Genomic DNA, 12098 nt, shown 5'->3' on the forward strand with positions numbered 1-12098 from the left:
TAAATTTGATATTTAAAAAAGGCTGCAATATTTTTGGAAAAAATTAATTTAACCTACTGTATAGTATCTGTATGTCTAATAGTAAAATAAATAACTCTTTTACAATAATATCATAAAATATTCTTATCAATATTCTAGTCTGACAGACTTTCTTCACTATAAGATTCATTTTTTATATACATAGGTATAATGATTTTATATTATTTAATTCAAATTGAAAATATCCATTACAGTAATTTTTAGTCACTCCTATAATGTGTATGGACAGCGTTACACACTTGACCACATTTTTGATATTGATTGAATTGATTTTTCTCCATGTATATAATAGACTATATTATGTATAAGACTAACTGTGTACACATAGTTTTAAAATCTATAAATGAAACATCCATTGAATTATATTAAATGCATGATCAAAACGAGTTTAAATACAATTATAACTTAGTCAGGCTCTAAGCAATATTTCATTTTAAAAATGACCAGTTTTCACAAAAACAGGTTATAGATCTTAAAAAATTCGGTATTCATAAAGACGACGTCAAATTGCTGGCTGACATCATTTTTTATGGTTATTTTTTAACAAAGGTCGTCTCGTCCCAGTCCACCGTTCTCTACTACTGCTTTCATTATTTTATAATATAGGAACATTAGGAACAATACCTAACCATGTGATCTTGTTTTAACATTTAATTTTATAGTTCATCAACAAACATTTTAAGGTAAACAAAAGTATAACTACTCATTTTGTGAATTAAATACACGTAGGTAACTAATTAATTTCTATAGTTAATAGTTACAAAACTATTTGAAATATAAAAATCTCATATTTTTAACATTAAATTATGGGGAATATGTATTACAAAGTTATTTCAAGGATATTTATACCGTGGGCATGTTGTATACCTGTTGCATGTGGAACGTAATTATATTGCTAGAGGATACAACAAAAATGTTAAAAATATATTTGATAGACTGATTATCCATTGGTTATTCTGTCAATCTAGATTCAGGTAATTAGTTTCTATTAAAAACTCCACGATAGCAAGTATTGGCGTTCTCATGTTTTGTTTCTCACTTCCTAAAATTGTTAAAATTTGCTGTAAAATCTATGTATGAGCATTGATTATAAATACTAGTATTTATAATCAATGGTATGAGTTATCGAAGAAAATTTAATAAGGTTAAAATTTAAAAAATTAATCGCATGCTCTGCAATTATCATCCCGATAATGCTGTAAAATAGGTACCTATTAAATTTTTTCTCTAATAAATAATATATTTATGCTCAAAATTATAATGTATCAGTTGTTTATCTTGCGAGTGGAGTCGCTCTACTGGAGCTAATGTAGACTATTTATTGGTTGTTTTTTGACTGAAAACCTACTTTTCTGACAGCTGAAGCTGCCAGAGAATTATCGCATATTAAGAGGATGCCATCATGATGCTGTTTAGTGTTTCCGTTTTACAAGTGCGTAACATAGCAAATTTACGCTCTGAAGATCACGTTTACCTCCATTAGTTTAAAAATTAAAATGAATTAATGACATTTAAAGGGAAGAACATTAAGAGTACGTAACAGTGGAATTTGTTGTCTCCGTCTTACCAGTGCGTAATATATCAAATGTACGCACAGCAGAACACTTGTAGCTCCTTTAGTTTAAAAATTACAGTGAATCGACCTATTATGAAACTTGATGGTAAGAACACTATCTGTGTTTGTACGTTGTTTTTTTACGATAATTCAATTTTTAAGTGAGTTATGAGCATATAATATACAGTACATTAAAAATGCTCATAACTCACTTAAAAAATTGAATTATCGTAAAAAACCAACATACAAACACAGATAATGTTCTTACCATCAAGTTTCATAATAGGTCGATTCACTGTAATTTTTAAATTAAAGGAGCTACAAGTGTTCTGCTGAGCGTAAATTTGCTATACGAGTATTACGTACGCTCTGGTAAAACGGAGACAACAAATACCACTGTTACGTACTCTTAATTGTATTCGAGTGTTGGGTTTTTGCGATAGTTAATTTTTCAAGTGTGTTATGAGCAGTTTTAGTTTGTACGCAAAACTTGATAAAAAAATTGTTAATTAAACTCGATGAGTAGGTATTTAGTTTTAGTACTTTCATATTACTGTTTTAGTAACTAACTATATCAAAAAATTTTTTTAGAATTTATTGTTCTCCACAGAATTCCGTTGTGTGTGTGCATCATTACTATATTAATTTAAAATAGTAATAAGTTAATACAAATTATTTTTCAAAAATTTCAACCACATTTTTTTGCTTTATAGCATAAAACTACCAACAACATAATTTCGATAAATATTTAGGTTATATCATGTACCTCTAAATATATTATTGTATATTCTTTTGATCGTATCCCGTTTTGTTGAATTTATTATTAAAATGTGCTAATAATAATTAAAATTCAATTTATAAGAAATAAAATATGTATACAGTCAATACTTTATTATAATATATACGGGTAGAACGCAACATATCAAAACTAATTTTATTTTATAGGTAGGTATACAGTGGTACACTGCATTGTAATTAAATGTATATATTTAAATCAATACCACAGAAGCAAATATGTAATTAGTAATAATTAATAAAAAAAAATTACCATTTAAGATACTAATCTTTTTATTAATTATTAACAAGCATTAATCCCGTGATAAAAATATCAGTAATATAGATTTCGTCTGAACAAAAAAAGATTTAAGTAATTAAAAGAAAATAACAATAATAATAAAATTAATATCGAAAACCGTTTCACATCGGATTACCTATCTAACTATCTAACTCATATTTTTAGACCTCATATTTTACACTAATTTAATTATTTTATATTGCAGTCGGGCCTTAAATCCTGACTAATGAAGACGAAATCCATTTAACTCATCTATTCTTAATAATTGTTATTTCAAAAGGGTCAAAGCAATTTGTCCAAGAGCAAACTTTGAAACTCAGATAAACTTATAGGTTCAACGCTCTCAACCCACAGAAGTCAGAAAGACAATTGTAAACAATTTTTAAATCCCTAAAATTATTACTTGTAGATCAATTAACATGGATTTTTTAAATATATAATGTATATTACTGTATATATTACATATTACATTTTCTAACACTAATATCGTATAGGGGCTTTTAGTATTTTTTTTTTAGCTTATAGTGTATAAAATCTAGTAAGATAGTGTCATGTATTATGCATTAATTCCTTAGTTGTTGATGCCTGATCAAGAATAAAAAAAAAAAAAATCATAATAATAAATAACAAATGGTGGTCCTATATAAAAACAACCATTTTACTTTTGAATACATGCACGTTTTTTTTTTTTGAAAATATTATAGACTCATGGCCAAACCTCGAACGTTAATTTAAAATTTAAATAACCAACTACTTTAAAGTGATGCTGTACAAGGCGAGTTCATTGAATAATTATATTATATATAAATAATAATAATCAGATTATTATGCCTAATAGCCAATATTATACGTACACCACGACAAGACGGGATGGCTCGTGTAGTCGTGTGTTGTTTCGATAGATACCTACGCATATCTTTGTATAGTGCATGATATTATAATATAACTACTACTTGTCACAACTAAATTTTAGTATGCAAAGACCGTCTACCCACAAAGATAATAACGTCTGAATAAAAAAAAACCCCTTAAACCACGTGGTCGTTAAATTACAATGACGTTTATTGATTATGATAATACTGTTGATATCGTTCCAAATGACTAATATCGTATGACGATGCAATATGCATTTGCATGTCGGCGGCGACACTATAATAATACTATTCACGGCATATATCAAATTATCAATAACTATTATATTTTAAGGAATTCCGATATTTCTGTGTGCTAAATTTAACAACGAATCTGTAGAGGTAGGTAAAAACCTCAGATCATTAACTACGGGTTGAAGGCAACATTATGAAGGTGACTGATATCTATTGCGCATGCGTAATCATTATAATACTAAATAAAAATATGTATTATTGCATTACGATAATATGTGAATGTAATTACGTATTTACTATTTAGTATTTATGTGAATTCAAAATTTGTCCACAATATTTAATAATTAATATTCATATTTCATAATTCATTACAGATAGTGTTGTAGGTCGTAGGTACCTGTTTAAACTATGGCATGGTAATAATAATGCCATTTAACACTTAGTTTTATACTAATATACTCTATGTTTAATATTTAAAAAAAATATTTATAAATTATACATTTAAAAAACGGTTATTTCTAAATAATAATTGAAAAAATAACTAGAATTTTGTTTTTCGTTATCATTGTCAAAATCTCAAAATCAGTGGTGATTGCGGTTGAACCGCGCGTCTGCGCGAGATATAAATTGCGGGCTTGCACATTAGCCACAATTCACCTTAGTTATGTTGGCTTCATAGTTCATATTAAATTTAGCCTGTAGCTGTATCCATTAAATATGATCTAAGGTAAAAACTTTCGTTTACAATATTACCCATATTACAATAATAATATACTCGGCTACGATGCCACAAACGCTGACCATTTGCATAGTCAGACTTTTACAACAGGTGTTCGTTGAAGCCTGAAATGCTATATAAATATTCTTCAGTACAGTGTTTATCATAGTTTTGGTATAAAACGGCGAACAGTAATGACACTAGACGCGTGTAGTACATACTTATGCTATTAGTGTTTTCCATGATATTTTAATAATTTTATCATCATCGGGGTTTAGATTATAATCCGTAGTCTGATTGGGGAAAAAATAATGATAATGATGGTTGTGGTGCTATAATATTATTATCATACCCGAGGCACGTCCCGGATCAGCGACACCTATACACATATATTGTGACCACTTGTATTGTATTGTATTGTGTGTATGTGCGCGTGCATATTATTGTCAAAAACAATAATTATTAATTATCTATCACCGACACTCTGTTAATTCTATTCAATAACTCGAACTATTATACAGTACAATGTAGTCAGTGTATACTGCACAGCCGTCGCAGCGCACATCACATATCGCAACCGCCGCCGCCGCCGCCGCCGCCGATACGCAAATAATGGGCGTTGAATAAAATAGTCCTTGAGCAGCGCGTAAAGATAGCACATAATATTATGTTATATATATTATAATAATAATTTAATACGCTTGTAAGCTTTTTCAATAATACTACAATATTAGACATATTATTATTATTATTATTATCATCCGAGGTTAGACGTGTGTGTGTGTGTGGCTGGATCAGCGGAAAAGGGGAAACGTGTATTAAACATTATCTGGTTTTCGATCGAACCGGTTTTATTTGATTTTTTTCTCGTGTGTGTTTATCTTTTAATTAGCTGTGACGAAATAAGAATATTTTATGGAACGTATTTCGTGCCGTGCCGCACACTGTAGATATTTCAACCATTAAACGCGCCCGACCGTCGTCCGTCCGGCTAATATTATACGCGGCGACTATTATAGCGTATGGTCGTTTAGCGTGCACGGTGTGTTCTCCGTCCCGGCCGAATACATTGCGATCCGATCGTTTATTTTTTACGCGCGTTTTACTCATTTCGTGATAGTGTTGCGTTCGTGTGCCGCCACGACCCGTCGTCATTAAACTCGGCCCTATCACAAACATCAATAATCATTGTACAACGATGATTTGTCAATTATAATTAATTAATTATCTCTCTCTCGTGGTGTACGGTGCGTTGAAAAAGAAAAAACTTTAATCGTAGGGCACGCACTCACTCCGGCGGCGTGTGTGTTCCTTCTTCTTTTAGATTGCAGAGGCGACGTTGACGATAAATGTATGGACCGTTCGACGAGTCTGAAAGAAGATTTCGCTGAAGATTCGGTAGAAATGGGTAAGAAACTGCTGAAATCTCGTTTCTCGTTATATATTATTATGCCACATAACGACACGTTGTATTACGAATCAATATGGTTAAAAAAAAAATGCTATTATGGTGTGTGTGTGTGTACAATAACACTTTTTTACAATATCGTTTACTTTGCGTTACTGGTGGCAATACGTAGACCATAATTATATAATAATAATCTGCCTGGAGGCGTTCGCGGCTCGGGTGTATTAGTGGGTTAAGTTTTCAAAAAAAAAAACGATCGACGAGAGAAGAACGAAGTTCCGATCTGATCCACGCGTTCTCTTTGTTCGAACCCGACGGTGAAACAATATCGTAATTTATAATAATCATTACAATAATGTTTAGTAATTATTTGGATTATGATTGCGGTTAACATGCGTAGTGATATGCCTAAATAATAAAATTGTCGGTCTGCCTGCCGCATAATACTGTGTGACTGTCGTTGACTCGTTGTACAACAATATTCAACATCGTATAATTTATGATATTATTATGTTTGTTTCGTCAGCCTTACGTCGTTCACGCGCATGCGCACAACGCACACGTCCCAAGCCGGTCTGTTAAAGAACGACGACGACAACGCAGTTTCGTCAATAAATATCATTATATCATAATTATAATTAACACGCGATTTTATGATCACTCTGATCAATTGTGACTATTATTGACGATTGATAACGTTTGATACCGTCTTTGTGGTTTTTCGGTACACTGTACTAAGTGTACCAAGTTAAATTTAACACGTTGCATCTACCTCGGCGCTCGAATATTGTGTTACTATTGTAACGATAAATATACGTAAAACAATGTAATGTTCTCAAGGAAATGATTCCGCTTATCGATTATTATTATAGTGGACAGTTTACGATATTTTAAAGTAAATAATGTCTGTCAAACACATTTTTAACGAATCCATTATAAAATAATAATATTAAAGTTGTATTAAATTTTAACGATTAGTGGCGAAAACGTGTCAATAATTAACTAATACTATTCAATACTATTTTGATCACCTAGCGCTGTAATGCGAGTACGTTTACACTTAGTGTCGTCGTATTTATAATTATTATAATGATGTTGGTAATGCACTAATAAGCTTCTCCTACCTAACACAACAATAGCCGACAGGTAGAAACATTTCGGTTTCATAAAGGCTTAAAATAATTAATGACGAAAAATTCCATTGAGTTTTGTTAAAAACTTATATTATTAGATATACCTAACTATATAAGATAAAACCTTATGTTGACTACAATTATTATTATTATTATTATTATTATAGGTATAAATAATATATAAATATGTTTAATGATAATAATATTACCGGCTTGGTAACAACTTAAAGATATGCAATTTACATTTTAATCTGATATTTACGTATAACCGACCGACTGGTTTAATAGTACGCAATTGCTATGTTAAATAACCGTCTAATGAATTGCACAATTATAACCGTCTATAAAAGTCTTGTTGATAAATATTAAAAACGTCGTTTCCCTTTTATTGTAATATAACTAATAAGTAAAATATCAGTAAAAATAATAGCGTATAATATAGTTTATTGGTGAAAAATAAAAAACCACGTGTATATTACAGAGCGTTGTGGCTTCCATAACCTCACCATGATTAGCAATAATTACGCATACATTTTAGTTAATAGTAAATTTAAATTATATTAGTTTTTATGCCATCCTTCCTTTCTTGTAGACATTAGCTATACAAATTATTACACTTCATAATATATAATATATTAATATACATGTATACTTAACGATTATCGAACACTTACATTTACTTTCAAACATTCAATCCGGGATTAACATACTGTAAACGAGGTAGGCATATTATGCCTAGGGCTAACAAATGAAGTTTTTTTCGAGTAATAAATATTAATAGTAGGTGCACCAAAAATAAACATACTATTTAAAAATAAAAAATTGTGTAGTTGTTTATAATTTTGGCTAAATCATATCAATCCACAATAATTATTATATTCTATTTCATAGCAATGCCTAAAGCCTGAAAGTAATCAGCAGTGGTAACGGTTAAACAGTAACCGTGGTCTTTAATAAAATGTTGTGGTACATTGTTATCAAACATTAGATAAAATTAAAAAATTAAAATCTTATTAACAAATAACATAATTCATTATCCATTATGCTTAGGTATATAATATATAATACAATATTAACATGGTACTTGCAAATTAGTTGCAATCCATTCAGATGGAACAACTTCATTAACAATTTAAAAAGATTTACTAAATAGGTAAATCCAGAAAGGTTACCATTGGGTTTTGATGAAGTACCAAAATATGACTTTTAATAGGTCACAAAAAGCTAGAACATAGGTATTTAGGATAAAAATATGATTTATAATATGTATTGTGTACCTATGTTTTTTCACATATATTTATAGTGTAGAAATTACATATATTTCACACTATATATACATATTTTTTAAATACAAAGTATACATTTTAATAAAACTTGTAATTTATAAAAAATTGAAAATTCTTAAGATTTTATATAATATGTTGTATGTATCAAATTGAATTATGTGGGCTTACTTACTAACAGCCTATTAAAAATATCTGTCTATTATCCGGCTCTGCAACCATACAAAACATCACAATACATGATACATAGTAATTAAACACAATAACACAATAATTATCGTCTTAATGGGATTGGAAGCGGCGTTATTCTATCTTTGTCTAACACATATACAACATAGGATTATAGACGTGTTCTATGTCCAACGTAGTACTTACCGATTGTTGTAATCAAGCGATAAGAATTCTGAAAACAGATTTGAATTTGTCGTCAAATCTTTTTGAGATCCACTTTCCCACATCATTGATTTTTTAATTTAATCTTCTCCAAAAATTAAAATATGTCAATTTTTTAATTACTCTGTTTCAATGTATCGTTTTTAGGATTTTGAGAGATAATATCAAATATGTGGGACGATCTCATGAACACTCGACGAAAAATTCAAATCTGCTTTCATAAATCTCATCGCTTCATCATATCAATCTGTAGTTTTTACATAAAACACGTCTATATAATCCTATGATGTACGTGTGTGAGACAAGGACAGAAAATCGCCGTTTCCAATCCCCTTAAAATCGAAATACTCGACAAACATTCCGATTGTTATTTATCATATAATGATAAATTCTGATGTGCGTGTGTCGTTTACTCATGTGTATGCCGTGTTACCGTTTGCTTACACGATAGTATTATGTGGTTTGAGAAAAAATGCCAATTCGGCAATGCTTTATCGGTGAATATATGTGCGGCAAATTTATGGAAATCGCTGTGTAATAAATGAGATTAAGTGATTAGTACCGGAGAAAAAATATTTTTTATAATTCCTTCTCACCAGCCTTAGTCGTCGACTAGACACTATAATATTATGACAAAGATTTTAATTATTATGTATTGAGGTCATTACTCATTTGACGAAGACAAATATTTTTATGCAAATACTAAATAATACGTCGAAAGCATTAATTAATAGCTATTAAAAAATAACATCAAACCCGATACAAGTAGGTACACTAAGGATGTCGTTTTTCTGTTAAGCTAGTTACACACAGACACAGAGCGGTTTGGCCTCGCACGGTCGCTGTTTTTATGCACAACGGTTTAAAACCGCGTCAGCCGTTTTGTTTAAACACTAACTACGAGCAGTTATTTTTGGCGCCAAATTTAACAATAGTCAAATTATTGTACATAAAATAAAGTGAATATTGGCGCGCGCTGAATTAAATAACTTTCAGTTGTTTCAAACACCATGGTATAGGTAAGACTTTTGTATTGGATTTTAGCTCTCAAGAGTTAACATACATTTACTTGCATAATGGACATATTTTTCCTTAATTTTTCTTTTGTTTTTTCACGGCGCTTTTAAAATACTACTGAGAAATTTTTACTTTCGACTCCCCAAATTACCAACTAGATTCACTTTCCTATCAGAAAAGCTACTATTAAAGATAATCTAAGCATTTTTACTACACTAAAAGGTGATGACAGTCACAAAAAGATGTTAGATGGGAATTAACGTTATCCACCGGTTATCAACGTTACTTACCAAATGCACAGGTAATTATCGTTATAAACCGGATAATCACGTAAATGACCAAATATACAGGTAACTGTTGTTATAGACCAGTTATAGACTAGTAAATTACGTCCTTCGTGTCGGCTCGTCAGTGCGGGGTGACTTGTATGATCGTAGTGTCCACAACTGGTAGAAGGTAAGAGGTTCGTAACAATCTCCCTATCCGTTGTAGAGTGACCGGATTAATGATAAGAGATAGTGACGTTTGGTCGTTCAGAATATTATTTTAATGATTAACGGTAAGAGGTTCGTCTAACTCTCCAGAACTATTAGTCTATTAATATCCAGAACGATATAAAATAATATTAAAAACGACAACTGTAAGATCATATACTACGCCAGTAAGATATTCACAAAAAAGTCATGGAATAGTACGAACTACGAGTAGACCGAACCGTTGTGCCAATTAAGATTGGGAAGGTTTTTGGTGACGGTGACCTATCGGAGCGGTCGTAGCTTAATTACCGTCTTCCCCGGTCGTCTCGGATATTTAGAAGCTTATTTTGTCATACTCGGTAGTTTATGTTATAAGGTGGTATTTTTAGGCCGTACAGTGCCGTAATCTTGATGGTTGTTTTTATGAGTATCGATTTATATGATGAGTGTCATTGATTGCATGCGATACCGCCCACGTGTACCGTAACTGTTGCGGTATTGCAAGTGGTACAAACGTATAGCGCGGTGCGCGCCATCTGTAGCGCCGGGAATCATCTGTAATGATATGCATACAATCATGATATGTGAGCATATCATTTCACATCTGATGCGTCGTTTGCGTCCGTTTATAGCCGAATTCGTATCAACTTTTCGGTGGCTATGTGACTTGCTATAGTCACCACGGTTAACGCGGTTGTCGACAGTCACAACGACTAATGATGATAAATTGTGTGTTCTGTCTCGTTACAACTATAATAATTATAAACACTTTTTTTCACTGATTCTAATGGCTATTTTTGTGACCCCAATTATTGCTTCCGAATCATCGGTGTAGGATCTTTTGGTAAAGAAAGTGACTGTAATGTATTCAAAACATCAACGTTTGGTAAAAAAAAACTGTATGGCGATAAATTAAACTTTGCCCCTGAACAATGTCTACCGAACTTGGTTCACCACAACCATTTGTTCTCGTGGCCGATGAAGCTTTTGCTCTTCACAGGAACCTATTACGGCCGTTCCCAGGTAGAACCTTAAATGACCAAAGGAGAATTTTTGATTACCGTTTATCAATACATCGAATGTACATTTGGCATCATGTCTAAAAAAAAATGGCGAGTTTTTCAAACTATTTTAGTTAAGCCGTATGCTGCAGTTATGATAACAAAAGCGTGTTGTGTCTTGTGTGCTTCACTATTTCGTACGTCGTCGTGATGGCTGTATAGTGTTGAAGATACCAAGTCTTGTTCCATGGAGGGTGTTTCCCGCTCAGGAATTGAACATGAGTGGTCGCAGGTGGCGCGGTTTTGCCTGTATGAATATATTATGTCGATTATTGAATAACCCATGTTTAATATATTGTAGGCGGTTATCCGGACAAACTGCTGTGTGTAACCAGCTTTAGAACAGCTAAAATACTCTTTACTTATTGATTCGATACTATCTATGTACCTACTCCTACCGATTCGTCGAATTTACCTGAGCGCCAATACAATGCCTACATCACTATATGTATATATATATATTTATAGTGAAGTAACACTTTCTAACTTGTAGTAGTAATATTTAAATAATATAGGTACATTTGAACTACAAAACGAATTAGGTATTCTTCTTTGTGGGAAATATAGTTATTTAAATATAATATATTATGATACCGTTGTAGTCAATGTATTCAATAGCACAATCATTTTGACCTCGCCGAGTCAAACACATTCTATGTATGTCTGGGGTTTCTCTTTCATATATTATATTATTATACGGACACGCAAATGGTATGTACATAATATTGATTTCCAGTAATGCGGGTGAGAGGGAACACACACACATACATATTATATTTTGTTTCTAAGATTACTGAAAAAATATCTTTGTCATTTGGTCGTTATACATTATAC

At 31.4% G+C, this 12098-nt stretch overlaps 1 protein-coding gene across 4 annotated transcripts in view; it reads left to right on the plus strand.

Moving 5' to 3' along the window:
* LOC107173420 (PAR bZIP family member Pdp1) overlaps positions 1-12098 on the plus strand; it is a 68254-nt gene that overhangs the window by 18033 nt on the left and 38123 nt on the right. Inside the window, exon 1 of one of the 4 annotated variants that reach the window (XM_015523957.2) lies at positions 5231-5901. The exons of 2 other annotated variants lie outside the window; for them this stretch is intronic. In XM_015523957.2, coding sequence (XP_015379443.1) covers positions 5847-5901 — 55 coding nt within the window. In that variant the 5' untranslated portion in view covers positions 5231-5846. Of the gene's footprint in view, positions 1-5230; positions 5902-12098 lie in introns of those variants that run through there. One more of the 4 variants, XM_089220055.1, reaches the window with a different exon arrangement.

Source organism: Diuraphis noxia, unplaced genomic scaffold, assembly GCF_037042655.1.
Source record: "Diuraphis noxia isolate RWA-SAM2 unplaced genomic scaffold, SU_Dnox_SAM2 contig0002, whole genome shotgun sequence".
NCBI lineage: Eukaryota > Metazoa > Arthropoda > Insecta > Hemiptera > Aphididae > Diuraphis > Diuraphis noxia.